Source organism: Lineus longissimus, chromosome 14, assembly GCF_910592395.1.
Source record: "Lineus longissimus chromosome 14, tnLinLong1.2, whole genome shotgun sequence".
In the NCBI taxonomy this organism is placed as follows: domain Eukaryota; kingdom Metazoa; phylum Nemertea; class Pilidiophora; order Heteronemertea; family Lineidae; genus Lineus; species Lineus longissimus.
In genome coordinates, this window is record NC_088321.1 from 15,194,052 (window position 1) to 15,210,162 (window position 16,111).

At 40.1% G+C, this 16,111-nt stretch overlaps 1 protein-coding gene across 14 annotated transcripts in view; it reads left to right on the forward strand.

Annotated features, from left to right (window-relative positions):
- The window catches only part of LOC135498546 (neogenin-like), a 139,836-nt gene that overhangs the window by 111,267 nt on the left and 12,458 nt on the right, over positions 1-16,111 (forward strand). For 11 of the 14 annotated variants that reach the window (XM_064788809.1, XM_064788819.1, XM_064788817.1 and 8 more), the window contains 11 exons: positions 565-905; positions 1,329-1,584; positions 2,069-2,263; positions 2,654-2,749; positions 3,126-3,437; positions 4,114-4,221; positions 9,050-9,061; positions 12,664-12,870; positions 13,949-14,084; positions 14,477-14,718; positions 15,514-15,642. In XM_064788809.1, coding sequence (XP_064644879.1) covers positions 565-905; positions 1,329-1,584; positions 2,069-2,263; positions 2,654-2,749; positions 3,126-3,437; positions 4,114-4,221; positions 9,050-9,061; positions 12,664-12,870; positions 13,949-14,084; positions 14,477-14,718; positions 15,514-15,642 — 2,034 coding nt within the window. The remainder of the gene's footprint in view (positions 1-564; positions 906-1,328; positions 1,585-2,068; positions 2,264-2,653; positions 2,750-3,125; positions 3,438-4,113; positions 4,222-9,049; positions 9,062-12,663; positions 12,871-13,948; positions 14,085-14,476; positions 14,719-15,513; positions 15,643-16,111) is intronic. The other 3 variants (XM_064788814.1, XM_064788812.1, XM_064788811.1) reach the window with 3 other exon arrangements.

The following is a 16,111-nucleotide window of genomic DNA, read 5'->3' on the forward strand; positions in this document are numbered from 1 at the left end:
TATCTCCGTGATGCAGAATGTGGCTGTTTTGATTGGACAGTCCCCCAGAGTTGATATTTCTCTGCCCAGCTTCTCAGTTCTTGAAGGAAATATGTCAGGGATAGATTCAGTTCAATCCCATTTTCTCTGCATGAACAGTACTCAACAAAAAGCATGATGAAATATTTCAGATTTATTTTGCGAGAGCAGTTACATGGCAGTTAATTTTGAACGGCACTGTTCCATGCATACATCAACACATCCATGCCCATGGCGTTACATGGGGAACACCTGACACAACAGGTGTAAATACTCCGCACAAACAATGAATATTCCATCATCTTGTACATACCACCTGTAGTCCGAGACACCAAGTGGACACTCAGCTACCCAGCTTTTCCAAAATGATTAAAGTAGGGTATAAGTGCATAAATGAGCAAGTATCATAAATTTGCATAAATTTGCATATATTTGCATATATTTGCATATATTTGCATAAATTTGCATAAATTTGCATATATTTGCATATATTTTCATAAATTAACATAAATTTGCATGCATTTACATTTACATTTCCTCCAACAGTCCACGTCCCAGGCGCCGTCGCAAACGTCCGAGTGGTCGTCGAAAGTCCCAGAAGCATCCGTGTCGATTGGGACGAGCCAATTGACACCAAGGGTGGCGCCATCACGCATTATAAACTGTACTACTATGAAGTAAACGCCAAAGAAGAAAAAGATATCGATGTGACTGGCACTGGGTACACTTTGACCAATTTGAAAACATTCACGCGATACAATGTTCGGATTGTGGCCTATAATAGCAACGGCCGAGGAATGAGTACCGAGGATTACGCGGCCAAGACGTATTCGGCCGAACCGTCCGATACGCCGATGAATGTCACACTAGAGACTGCTAGTTCTATGGTATGTTGATGATGTTCAGGCAAAACTAATTTCCTTGTGGAGTAGTGAGTTGCTTCCTACTCCTAATCCTGCGTACCTGTGTATAGACGTCATAGAACCTCTCTAGTAAGGACACTCTTGGGAATGACGAATGCTGTCCACATTGGTGAGGTGTCCTTTTACAGAAGTGAAATTGAAACTACCCTTTTGGAACTGAAATCAAGTCCCCAATTGAGAGGTCGTACTGCTAACAGAGGTGAATTCTGTATAGACTGTAACTGTGTGACCTGCTGTGGGTGATGTCGTGTTATAACACTAAAGTCTAACACGGCACCACTTTATGCGGCACACTGTGCCAGTCAACAAATAAGATGAACAAAAATAAGATGACGATGCACTCAATACATCCGTGAGTTTATTGTAATCGTCTCTTTGTCTTTTCAGAGCGTTATAGTCCGCTGGGAACCGCCGCCAAAAGAATTCCAGAATGGCGTCATCACAGGTTACAAGATCAAGTTCAAGAAAGCTAAATCAGGGCGCACAAAGTCCGCTACGACAGACGGAAATCGACGCTTGTATGTTTTGACGGAGTTGGACCGCGGTACCAAGTACCATATAAAGATTGCCGCGATTAACGTGAATGGGTCAGGCCCGGCCACCGATTGGAAGGCTGCGACAACGTTCTCAACAGACAGGGATGGTGAGTGTAGTGTTGCATCATGACCAAAAGGAAACCAGGGAAACTCAGCCATCGCTATATGGTACTGACTGCCACTAGGGTATTGAAGTGATGTATTAGAGACAGGACATCATGTTCAAAGTGTCTCCTTGTACCTCGCTCAAAATCAAAGTACGGGGATCGCAGTTTCTCCGTGGCTGCCCCTTATCTCTGGAATCGACTCCCCAAAGCAATTACATCTGCTAAGACCCTCACCCAATTCAAATCCCTTCTTAAAACACACTTGTTCAATCTTCACTTCAAAAAATAGAGGAAGTAGCGCTTTGAGCCGGGTGACCTGGAATAGCGCTTTACAAATTCTATTTATTTTTTTTTATTTTTTTTTTTGATACTGAGTTTTGATCTCATTTTGCTCTCTCACGCAAAACTCTATCCTTCACTCGCCCGCTGTAATGGGAAAACCCTCAAGAGTTTGCATTCCGCTAAAGCATCTCATTTGTTACAGAAACCAAAGTTCCAGGGCAGCCAAGCTCACTTCGAGTCCGGCCCTTCACCAATTCCATCGTTGTGAGTTGGACACCGCCCCACAACTCTGACATCCAAGTGCGGGGGTATACCCTCGGCTACGGTATTGGCATCCCCGATGTCTATAGCCAAGTTCTTGATGCCAAGCAGAGATTATACACCATTGAAGATTTAAGTAAGTTTCAAGTGTCGTATTTGTTATGCGGTGAATCAAAAAGGAAGGCTTATAAACTGTATCGATGCTATCCAGCAGGCTGAGGCACATCTTGCTTAGTTAAACGGCCGTTCAGGTTTAGTGACTGCTATTAAACTCGGCAGAACCCTCGGGAGCTGCTAAATCTTAGCAGAACCCTATGGCGAAGTCCTTGAGATTCTGCTATCTTGGCAGCAGCTAAGCCTTATGGTACAAACTTGGCAGCACGCTGAGATAGCAGTGGTTTTGCGGTCGCCAATCCAATGTTAGTAGATAACAGAGCTTTGAATAACCGGCCCTGATGGTCCACCTGTCCTGCTAACAGACTTTCAAATCTCTTTCACTGTGAGATACGTTCCCTTGTCTTTGCAGAACCTGCTTCCGAATACGTTATAAGTTTGCGAGCTTTTAACAAAGTTGGAGATGGCCGGCCGATATACGAGACAGTCATTACTAGGGAGGAAACGAGTAAGTATTTCCGTGCAGTATTTCATGCCACTCCTTTCTGTGCCAACTGGATTTATTGGCCTAGTGACTCTGTGTTCAACCAGAGGTAGAGTCCACGCAAGCTACTCACGTTTCTCACTTGGTAGGGTCTTGTTCTTGTCCTGGTAGAGACACCAGACACAAGGAACTGTCTCATTTGAAGGGCAATTTTATTTCCTTTAAAGTCGGGCGAATTCTTCGGGAAGAACAGTCCTTGGTTCTCCTTGGGATCGAACCCAAGCCATATTGTGTGGTAGCCAGCAGTGTTAACTACTAGGTTATGAGGCTCCTCACCATCAGCCTGCATGAAGAACCCAGTTACTACAAACAAACACTAATTCCTACTTTCTTATTCCAGCACCGGAGCCAGCCACCCCAATGATCCCTCCTGTCGGCCTCCGAGCAATCGTCCTATCACCAAACACGATCCTGGTCACATGGTCTGACACCACCCTCGGCCGCAACCAGCACATCACCGACAACCGCTACTACACGGTCCGATACACGCCTGTAAACACCCGCAAATTCAGATACGTCAACTCGACGGATTTGAACGCTCATATCGATGATCTGCGGCCAAATCAGCAGTATGAGTTTATGGTGAAAGTGATCAAGGGGAGAAGGAAATCTACATGGAGTTTGAGCGTCGTTAACGCAACTTTTGAGGATGGTAAGATCGATGTTGATTACTTCTTCTCAACATTGATATTAGCCGTCGCAAATTCTTACTTCTGGAAAGGTCACAAAGTTAGCAGTCTGGGCAAATTCCTCAAAAGCGTGAAGCCTGACGGACAGGATTATCCAAAGAAGAAGAAGAAATTCATGCAGTGTTCTCCACAGTTTCTTTCCAGTCTTACTTCATTTGGCAACTTAAGTTGTTTGTTCGGGAAGAAGTGGGGGCGATCCAAAGCATTGAGGGCTTGAGTTTGGATGTCAATATGTAGTGATACACCGGTTATCTTGGGCCAGATTTGTCCCCGAGGTGATGTTTTGCTGATAAGGGGTGGATCACAACAAGTCTTTGATGCCGTTGCCTTATGTTAAAAGATAGTCTGGTAATCTGATGATTTGGGCTGTCACAGTGGCACAATGGAGACAACATCTGTCATCTCCGAGGTCCGGGGTTGGATTCTTGTTGGTCCTGGTATATTCAAGTGATAGAGAGGGGGAGGGGGGGGGCTCTGTTTGACAGGGTAGGCCTACTCCAGATCTAGATAAGCTCTCCACCCAGTATCTGTTAAGATAGTAATCTTGTCAGGGTTTTTAGAGCAGACACAGAACATGATTTAGTAGGTCACCTCACCATCACTTGAATACTTATCTTTGAAATTGTTTTATCATTACAGCACCATTCTCTGCTCCTCGAGACCTGACACCCATCGGTATAGATGACATGCCACTGGCCGTGACCCTGAACTGGCAGCCGCCAAGGTTACCAAACGGACAGATTACGGGTAGGTCACCAGAAAATGATTTTCTTGTGTTTTCCTTCAAAATTTACAGAATTGGATCACACCTTGCATTTGATTGCACTTTTCAAATTAGTTGATCAAGTTTTTACAGTGAAACTTGGTGGTGTAAAGAATGATGTGCTGTGCCCACCATATTTTAAACCCTTTTTGATTCCTCAGTAATTTGAAATAATTTCCGGACCCTTTTTATAGGAAGATCAGGATATGAAAATTAGTTTTGAGCTGCGTCTTTTGGGAAGGTTATTTGAGAAATCGTGATAGTTTTTAGGGAGCCGTCACATGGGGTGACTTTGAACACCCAGTTACAGGTGTTTCTCATCACAACAAATCCTTCAGGGGGTCAGAGTTACCCCATGTGATGGTACCATAAACCTTCTGCTGAAAATTTCTACTGAATGTGAAATTTAAAGAGTATTGAGAAACACATGACGATAATGTGACCATATACATGTATGTTCTTCGTGTGAAATGTATTGGATGTTCAGTGTTATTGTGCTTGTCACGTTTTGATGGATTGTCCGTGTGTCTTGTTAAATGTTCAGCAGGAAGAGGGAGGATGATGCAGAATTGGAAAGAAACAAAAAAATCGATCTCTGGAATTTGTGGAACATTTGAACACTAAAATCCAGGCCCTTGTTGAATTTTAGCAATCTTGGTTGAATTTCAATTTGCTGAATCTTGTAAACGATTCTGCGGCGTTTCAAAATTGATAGGAAGCATCATACAGTGATGGCCATGAAGTTTTCTTTCCAATTCTGCTGAGTTTTGTAAAAAGGTGAAAGCAATAGTGGCAAAAACACAGGAATGCACGGAATAAGCACCAATTTTCTTCATTGCATGGGATATTTCATGTACTTCTTCAAACTTAAATCCTTCGACAGTTGAAACTAAAATCCTTTGACGATTTTTGGCATCCACTTTAGATGGTTTTGGTGATTGGCACCTGTCAATTAGCTTTCTCTCTCATTATATCCAGAAACCCAAAGGGTTAGGTTTCAATTTTCATCGACTTCATCACTCCCCTGTGTTCCTGTCCCCCTCTTGCCGCTGATGTCTCGTCAATGTCTTGTGGTGTACATCCCAAGCGACGAACAAACGCTCTCTCATTCCCTGTGACGAACAAACCCCATCTCATTCCCTGTGAACTCGAACCTACGCTACCAGTCTATTTCGGCAAAGCCACCCTCTCCACTGAGTCTTCTTCAGGACTAGTCTTGTTCACATCAATCTCGCAACTTCCCGTGAGAAGCTAGCCAGCATTTCCCTCACTGCCTGGTCCCAGGTGTGCCATCAGGTTAAGCTGCTGTGTCTCCTCATGGGAAGGTGCCAGATTAGATTAGAACAACGTCCTGGAGAAGCCATTACGGACACTGGTGAAACTATAGACAATGAACATGAAATTCAAATCCATTGAACAGGTCAAACTTTTTAAATAATTGAATACTGCTTTGGAGAATGAAAGCATAGACCAGTGAAGTTCTCAGAAAATAGAATATGCTTGACAAATAGAATTGCAAATTCCCCACAACCACAAAAAAGTGTTTTTCAGATGCTCCAAGAAGCTAGCTACAGGCTTGGCATTCGACACTGATTCGACCCCTTCTCTCCTTCCATCATTTTATAACCAACCATTTCATTCATTGTAAATATCATCCTGTCACCTGATTGGAGGATCATCAGCATTGCCATGGCAACATGTCATCATTACCATGACAACATAATCATTGAACCCGTTCCTATGTTGTGAAACAAACAAATGTGTTGTGTTTGAATCGATTTTGTCCCATAACTGCATGCGGAATGCTAGATGGATTTGCGATAATTTGTAACACAGTTGAATTTGTCAAACCAAGCTTTTTCGTAAACAGTTTTACAAAATGCCCGCTCAACGCGAGAAAAGTAAATGCCTATCAAAATTTTACGGTAGTCTTCTAGCTTGGCTTAGTTTTGACAGATTCTACTGTGATTCTTTTTTCAGGACCTCATGTGTTCCACCATTTATGAATGAAAATATTTACTGATTTTTCTTATTTTGTTTGCAAAACATGGAACGGCTTGCTGGTCACTTTGTCTTAGAATGAAACCCAAAAGGTCTTCATCACATACCTGTACCTCATTATTTGGGGAAAGTAAGAAGTTAGTGGGTATCTATGGGATGCTTTCAACTCCTACCTTGGTAATGTGTGGAGTGGTGTAATTCAGTGTCTTAAAAGACACAGGCAAGAGGCCACTGGCCTGGCCATTAGAGGCAGCCTCTGAATGACTCTGGGGAACTTAGCCATACCACAGACCAGTATTTTGGGCTGGAGCAACATGATCCATGCTACAACGAACTGAGATACCAGTCTGTTGATGTGAATAAGCACAGTACCACAATTCCTTGTAGACTACATGATGATACATCATTGGTCTGAACCAACAACCCCGTAGACAGCCGTAGCCAACCAAATACACCAAGGAACAGGCTCGGAAAGACAACTGTTACTGGTTACTGGCTACTGGAATGCTCATCATGAAACACAACTGGTCTCATTACGATGAAAGGATCTCAAACTGAGCCCAGTTGTTCCATGGATTTGCAAATTTATTAACAATTAACAGTTTTAATTCCCCTTTTCAGACTCCACCTGTCGACTGAGTTCACCTCCTATATTACGTTATCATTCTTTTCACCTTAACCCTACTTGGACAGCAGTAGATTTGAAGTCACCTTCGCCATCGAACGGGCAGTTTTGAAACAAAAAAAGTTTGAAAAAGTGTGATTTTACCCCCCTAAAAATACAGTCAGTCATGAAATGAGTGGTGTAGTTGGAAAGAGCAGACTGAGAGCGTTCCAATGAATGGTCATGTGAATAGGTTTACAAATGGAACCATTAGAAAGTGCTCATCCAGAGCTTTCCTATGAATGGTCATGTCAATAGGTTTACAAATGGTACCATTAGAAAGTGCTCACTAAGAGCTTTCCAATGAATGGTCATGTCAATAGGTTAACAAATGGTACCAGCAGAAAGAGCTCATCGAGAGCTTTCCAATGAATGGTCATGTAAATAGGTTTGGACATCAACTAGAACTACTTTCTATTGTCTGTTCATCACTGTGCCACAAGATGAAAGAGCTTTCCAATTAGCAGTTCATCACCCTCCCATCAGATGGAAGCACTGTCAGATTTTTGGTTCACTGCGGTGAAGCGATTGACCTGGTTATCCTTTTGAACTCAAAACTCTCTATGAAATTCTTTGACTCCAGCTTTCCTGAGAGAGAATCTCTGCCTCCAAATCCACTGCTGTCTACATTTTCAGCCGGAATTATCCATTTCTACCCAGATCTTCATTTCTCCACCAGCATGCCGGATATTTTTGTTCAACCAGCAGGGAATGCAGATACTCCTGGTTTTACCGCCGATACTCTTTATTTACCGCGGATGCACTTAATTTACCGCGGCCTGTTTTAGGTGCATGACAGTAGGGTTTAGTTAGGGTTGTGTAGCCTTGGATTTCTACTAGGAATTATGTTTTGGGTTGTTGTGACGGCACTTGTGTGTTTGTTCAGATCTGGTTTCACTACAGCAGTTTAAAGTGGCAGTTTTGCCGCATTCACAGGCTTTGTGGTCAATTACACTGGCCAGAGCTGATAACTTACATTGCATTTAATCCAACGCCTGTGAAAGCAGCATGATCTCTCGTTATAGTGGAAACCGGCCTTCAATCCAATGTCAAGGCTTGGGCACATTAAACACAGAAACTGAAAAGAACTATGATTTTCACAGGCAATGGAGTAGAAATCCAATGGATTGAATGATCCCTGGCTATCCCATTGCCTGTGAAAATTGCATCCAGATTATATTTCTCGCACATCAGAACCATATTTGCACTGGGCTGCCAATTACCCGATTTCCATGTATGTCAACTTCGAAACAATTTCGCTGACCTCAGCACATTATCGCTTCGATTCCGATAGTTCCAATTATTTTTCTGCCTTGCACGCTTTAGACCCATTTTTAACCAACATTCATTTTGGCATAGTTTTCAAAAAAATACGTTCATTGATTTTTCATAATTCACCCAAAATGTGTTCCTTTTGCTTCAAACTATTCTTCTCATTTCTTGTCTATGTGTTTAATCATTTCAATATATTTCTGATCCTAAATGATCGTTTCTTTCTTCACGACTTTCGGAAATATAACAATACCTCACAGAACTAACGAACGTTACTGATATTTTATTGTTTCCTGATTTTTGGAAATAGAATAGTTATCTGCACATCACTATAACCAGTCTAAAGAGCATGACTCATGGGGTGGGTCTACATTGCAGTAGTTGAAAGAATAAAATAAATTTGACACTTACAAACGTATAACAAAAGTAAAGTTTGTTTATAGTGTCATCCCAATGAAAGGGCCTGCCCGATTTGGCCCATGAGACACTGTTTACGTCCAAACTCCTACCTCGAATGCCAGGCTCTTGGCGAGAAAGCGGTTTTAATCCGATGTGTCACCTGGGAATTTAACCCACAAGAAAACGTCTTTCCATTTCCATCTTGAAGGTTTTCTGCTAACAGTTAACTTTAAAAACATTTCTTTGAATTTCTCTAAAAAGAAATATTCACTTTTCCCCAACTGAAATTTTTTCTTATAATATAATTTTTTTCTTCATTAATTAGTTTTCATTAATTTTTTTTTCTTCGCCTCATTAGACCAATTCCGTTCTCGTCATCTCATCACCCCTCCCAACATCCCCCCCACAATCATTTTTCCCACCTTAACGAATTTGCGTTCTTAATTTCTATCCCCGAACGCTGCCGTAATTTACAGAAGATGTTACAGGTAGGAACGAACTCTTCGGTGAAAGAAGATAAAAAAGTTACAAAATGCGATCGTCGTATTTCTGTACCGATTATAGGCATCTCAACTAGGTTCTTGGTAGTGTCGAGTGTGTTTTGATATGGTCTGCATGTCAAAGAAATTCCTATTGAATTACTAACGAATATTAAAGATCATTTTGAAAAGTTTCATATATACAGCTGGTAAATTGTTTAAACCATTTTTACTGCATAAAAAGTTTAGGAGCGTGCCTAAGCTTTCAACTCTATCAAGAGCTTTCATCAGAGTGTGGCATCACTTCTTACGCATGCCTGAAAGAAGATTGTCCCAGATTTCCGGAAGTCGGTATCGGCCCGTCCCTGTTGTGGGAGGGTTTGAGAGTCCTAATCTGCATAGCTTGACTTGAAGGCTCCGGACAGAGTAGAAAGCTTAGGTATGCTTGATCAGGCAGTTAAATAGTTTACAACCAAAATCGACTTTGTGCTGAGAACTCCTCGTAAATGAATAAATAAACGCAAGTTCTTATGTAGCGCTTTATAGTGTGTATAACATTCTCAAAGTGCTTCCCAATTATTCTCAAGTCTAAGCTATAGCGCTTTATAGTGTGCACAACATTCTCAAAGTGCTTCCCAATTATTCTCAAGTCTAAGCTATAGCGCTTTATAGTGTGCACAACATTTTCAAAGTGCTTTGCAATTATTCTCAAGTCTAAGCTATAGCACTTTATAGTGTGTAAAACATTCTCAAAGTGCTTCCCAATTATTCTCAAGTCTAAGCTATAGCGCTTTATAGTGTGTACAACATTCTCAAAGTGCTTCCCAATTATTCTCAATTCTAAGCTAAAACCTTCCTGTAGAACTGAAATGGCTCTCTTGTTTGAAAAATATATAGATTTAACAAATAGTTTATTAGACGATAATTTTCCAACTTGAGTAATATTTGGTAATACTCAAGTAACAAAACTATTCGTAATATTTTGACTAATAAACTTTTCTGTTCGTGTGCCAATATCTTATTTGAAAAACACTGTATCCAAATGCATTAACCATTCCTCCACATTAACAAGTTTTAGACAATCTTTTGAACTAACTAAATGTAGTTTACAAAATGTTGCTAATGACATACACACATGCACATACTAAACAAAAATTTCACAATAACACAAAATGTTGTTTTCAACACTAGCACATATACTAAACACTGTTGTTTCAGATTTTGCACCAGTACATTTCAACTTCAATTTCGAAAGGAATTAATTGATTTGGTGAAATTGAAAAAAGTTAAAAAATTATACATGTAGTACTAATAGTAACTATAATTGAAGTAAATTACACTTGTAGTACTAATAGTAACTATAATTGAAGTAAATTATACATGTAGTACTAATAGTAACTATAATTGAAGTAAATTATACATGTAGTACTAGTAGTAACTATAATTGAAGTAAAGTAGCTAAAAAAACTGCGTAAAATGGAATTTAAATTGACCTTGATATGATATGTCAATTTGAAAATGAACCGTAAGAATCAAAATTTATTAAATGAATTTAACTACCGGTTTCAAATGCAAACGTATAAAATTGATTTAGAATTGAATTTTTTTTAATATTGAGATAAATGGATATAAATTCAATCGAGCAGCCCGAATGAAATTTACTTTGACATGTCAGATTCCTATCTTACACACTCCCTCCTCCACTCTCCTTAGGTACATCATTCCTCCATAGGGGGCACCACCCTACAGACCCCGACCCTCCTCCTGAATTGTGGTCGTGTCTGTCTGTCCGTCCATCTGTTATGTCTCTGTGTGCTGTGTAGCGGTCATAGAAAAAACAATTCACACTTCGTTACATCGTATACTTGAAACCAATTTATCTTGCAATTCAATTTATACAGGGTGTTTCGAAAATACATAAGTCTTTTCTGCGTTGGTGAATTCTAGTCTGAATGTTTTGAGGGTATTGTGTAGGCCTAAAAGAAATGCAGCGTGTTCAGATTCACTGAAGTAACCAAAGCAGAAATAGTTTAACATTTTTGGGGACACCCTGTATATTGTATATCAGTTGACTACAGGACCACACACACCTCCCCTAGATTAGTCCCAATTTAGGATGAAGGAAAATTCTGATTCAAGAGAAATCTGAATTTTGAAATTTCCAATACCACATCTTCGGTTTCAGGTTATTTGGTTAACACGAAGGCTATCACTCTTGATATTGTATCTTCTGAACTATCAACTATCCAATCACAGATCAGTGTTAGAAGGCATCAGCCAATCAGAATCTGTGTTACTATCTTACTGACCAATCAGAAACCGTGTTAGATTCTCATAGCCCAATGTCATCTGTGTTGCTACATTCTATTGGATGCCACTCATCAACATCAACCAATCAAAGATCATATCTCGAATCTATCGGCCAATCAGTGCCATGCTTCCTAACTATCAGCCAATCATCTCTCTCCTTCTGAGCACTTCCTCCACTTTCAGCCAATCACTTCGCACTATTTCTTTGCTCCTAATTGACTGCACTTGCACAGAAACAGTGACATGAACATCTCATTCATACAATTATTAACACCTTTTGAAAATGAATCTGTCCAGATTTCAATACACCAAATTTGGACTGATCCATGCCCTCGATGGCCTTGACGCACGTGCTCAATGGCCTTGGCCTTGGCACATGCGCAAAAATGACCTTGACCTTGGCGCATGCGCAAAATGACCTTGACTTTGCACAAGAAAATGACCTTTGACCTTGAAAATTACTTTGGCCTTGGCGCATGCGCAAAAATTACCTTGAAAAGGACCTTTGACCTTGGCGCATACGCATTCGCTCAATGGCCTTGATGCACTCACTTAGTGGCCTTGACACATGCATGCGCTCAATGGCCTTGACGCATGCATGCATTCGATGGCCTTGACACATGCCCTTAGATTATAAGGGTAGGGTAGCTAAGGCAGAAGAATAGTTGACAACAGATAGACAATGAAGATATTTGACACCTAGACAACAACAACAACAACTTTTATCTTCAACTCTTCAACTCTGAGGTCTTCACTTTGACTCCTTGCGGGAGAGTTGAACACATTGTCAATTTGTCCAATTTTCTGGTAGAAGTGTGTTTGGGTGGTGTTTTCTAACATTGTGACTAAAATAGTGAACGTTGAAATTGAAAATCATGCCTTATTGACAAGTAAATTTAGAATTATGTTGAAAGTGTTCTAAATATTCTTCCGATAATCTACAAGCAGAGTGTCCGGCTCTTGGGCCTCTTGTTAGGAACAAAGGTTGACAATAACTGTTAGAATTTGTGTGATAATTTCTGAGGAATGTCCTTTCTCTGTTCAAGTAGCTAAATCTGAATGTTATCAATATTAGTACTACTTTTATCGGAATGTATACGTTAATATGATCTGTCTAGAACTCGTCCAAGTTTTCAAAAATGTTTTAAATAGTATGTCAGAACTGTCGTGTCCAGTACGTCTTATCTAAACTAAACTAACTTTCAGAACTTCAGGATTTGAAAATGGTTTGGGTTCTGTGATTTATATCAATGACCAAAAAATCATTCGTACAAAACCTCATATTTCGTTCCCAATTTCAGGCTATCTGGTTTTCTATACGATCGATGCGACACGGAAGGACAGAGAATGGGCCGTCGCTGGCGTCCTCGGCGATAAACTTTCCACGACCATCCGAGATTTGAATCCCGATACGACGTATTATTTCAAGATACAGGCCCGGAATAGTAAGGGCTACGGCCCGATGTCACCCACTGTTGTTTTTCAAACGGAGAAAGGTAGCGCTAGTAGTATGTACCTTGGCATGCAGTGGTAATGTGGCTTGCCTGTTTCCTGTTTTCATTTCTGTTCCTGTGTCTTAAAGGAGGAGTAGACTTATTGACCTCTTCATTGTAAAGTGGTCCTTTAAAATGTGCCGGCAACTACATTCAACAATCATATAAAAATGAACGAGCGGACTCTTTGTTGTGAGCTGATGTCCTGGTAGTGTAAACTAGTTTTCTCTTTGCCAGCTGTGGAATGTAACACTATATTCTACAACTCATGAATAAAATCTCTAAAACTTGCTGAAACATTATTGCAAATTGCAACAGGAAAAAATACAATGCTCAAAGAAATTAGCCTACTCCTCCTTTAAAAGAAGAATAAACAAATCAAGATTAGGGACTGTAAAGTCATTCAGGACAAGTGCCGACTCCTTAAGAGGCGTGATGGCTCCTGGTTGAGTTGACAGTTCCATTCCTTCATCAGATTTCAAGTGAAGAAAATGTACTTTCTGTGAGGAGATGAACGCACTTGAACTGATTTTGTCAGCCGATCAATTTTCCCCTTCAAATCTCAATTCTTACAACATTAAGTAGTTTTTTTTGCATGATCAGACTTGTACCCATTCATATTACAGTCTTTGACGTTATCAATTAAAATCTCTCATGACTGTTGTGAGCATGCTCCCTTCGTGGTTCTGTTGTGATTATTTTTGATAACTTCTAGAAAGTACTCTTTTGGAATATATCGTCAACTCAAACTATTCCAAATTTTTCAATGTTCTGTTGTAGTTATAAAATGTGTTGTAATTTGTGGCATGGCTCCTAATTCAACTTCAGTTCCAAGAGGTTACTGCATGAAATTAAAACCTACAGTCCCGATCACAATTGACATCCCCAAATGTTCCTATGGTACGCGCAATGTACACACAACCTACGCGCTTCCTGCACTTCAATCGAGTTACGAAAATTTCCTGTTTGAGTAAAAAAATTAAGATTTTTGTGAAATGTCTACGTAAGAATCCACTCGTTTAAAGAAGTATTTGGAAGGTAACCTTTCCTGCTTTCATATAACATCTCTCACCTATAACTCTCATCATTTCAGCTGGTGGAGATAATAAATCACCAAATATATTATGGATCATCATCGCATGCGTCATCGGTGTCACCGTCATCGCAATATTTGCGATTGTCGCCGTTATAATAAAAAGACGACAGTCGACGCGTGGCGGGCCCAGAAAGTAAGTGACAATATGATTCAGTTTTGATGCCATCATTGTTTGGTCCTTCCAACCTGATCCTTCGCCCGTTCTTTGATTATGATCCACGCTGAGTTTCCAGATCAGTGTATAGTCCAGGTCGAAGAATTCAAAGTCCGTAGAATCTCTCATATCACTTCTTGGATTTCCCGTGAATCATTCAACAGATATGCTCCTTCTCAAAAACGGCCAAGTGATACCTGAATCACGACAAGTGAAAAATGTAACTCCTTTGGAAGCCCAACCTGTGATACTCTACTTCCCAAAGCATTGAGACCTCAGAATGTTGCTAAAAAAACAATTTTGTTTACATTTTGCTCAAAAATTTTGAAGCATTTTTCAAAACGATTATTCTAAAACTTTAACTCTTTCAGGTCGGGCTACAAACCCTCTAGCAAAACAAAAGGCAAAATGATCCCGCAAAAAGACGTCAAACCGCCCGATCTTTGGATCCACCATGAGCAAATGGAATTGAAATCCATCGATAAAGGCAATGGCGACCCATCAATGACGGTTACGCCGATCCCGCGGAATTCCCAGGATATAAACTGCGGTGATTCCACGTTAGAAAAGAGACGTAATTCATTTGTTAGTGAGTACTCGACACACTCCACAGGTACACATGGTTACAATGCTCTATTAGTGTTGTTTGTGTACTTTGGTTATTTTGCTAATTTATTTATGCTTTTTGCTGATTTATTTGTTTATTTGACCTTAAATTGTATAGTTAATGGTACCAGCATGTAGTGCTCATCCAGAGCTTTCCAATGAATGGTCATGTCAGTAGGTTTACAGATGGTACCAGTAGAAAGTGCTCACTAAGAGCTTTCCAATGAATGGTCATGTCACTAGGTTAACAAATGGTACCATTAGAAAATGCTCATCAAGAGCTTTCCAATGAGTGGTCATGTCAATAGGTTTACAAATGGTACCATTAGAAAGTGCTCATCAAGAGCTTTCGAATGAATGGTCATGTCAATAGGTTTACAAATGGTACCATCAGAAAGTGCTCATTGAGAGCTTTCCGATGAATAGTAATGTCGATGTTTGATAATTCTTAACACTTATTTCTGCTCATTGCTTATTTATTTATTCCTAAATCCAAATGTTGGTTATGACTGATCATCGTTCTATGGGCTTCATTCAAAAAAGTATTAGCTCACTTTAGGTATAGTTTTTGTGTTGTATTTGTAACTCTTTGAATCAACTTCATTAAAGCACTCAGATTAGAAGAAAAAGACGAGGATTGCTACAGATTTCTTCTACTCTCAAACGTAAACAGGACCGATATCATCAGTAGCAATACTGACTTAGTGAGTGCAGAGCAGGATCATGAAAAGTGACATTGGTTTGTCCCGCTCAAACTATCAATCAACGGTCCTTCATTTCTTCCTCATAATCTCCCTTCCAGGTGACTCATCCTACGATCGTCGGCAGAGTCAAGATCGTCATGGTCACCGGTCGGATGACGATGACAGATATCGGCGACCAGTCCCACGTAAGCCAATCACCTTCCCAGTGGATCAACATCCGCGAGAACGTACGTGAAAATTTTTCGTTAAAATCGTGAAATAATTTGTAAAAACTTATATTTTCAGTTTTAGTGGAGTTTTCATTTTCAAAACGCAAATGAAATGTACAGGTTTATCACTTACGATCTGTGTTCTATTTCCTGAAATCTTTGCATCGGGCAAGACATATCGTCACAACTATTTTAAACCCTTGAGTATTATACTCAACTTTTGAAGTAATTTAGATTAACACTTCATGAGACGACAGCCAGGTTTATAAGAGATGTAGGCCAGGTTCTGTAGTGAAGCTCTAAAAAGTAACTTGAACACTAAGGAAGTAACAATTGAAGAGAATCGTGTTCAACTATTGTTGCAAAATCATATTCATAAGTTACATTGCCGTTCTTTGTCCAATAAGAATAAGCCGAGGTTTTCTAGAACTGTTCCAACGACTTCAAATTATTGTCTTGATCGTTTGAATTAACGAATTCTATTAAT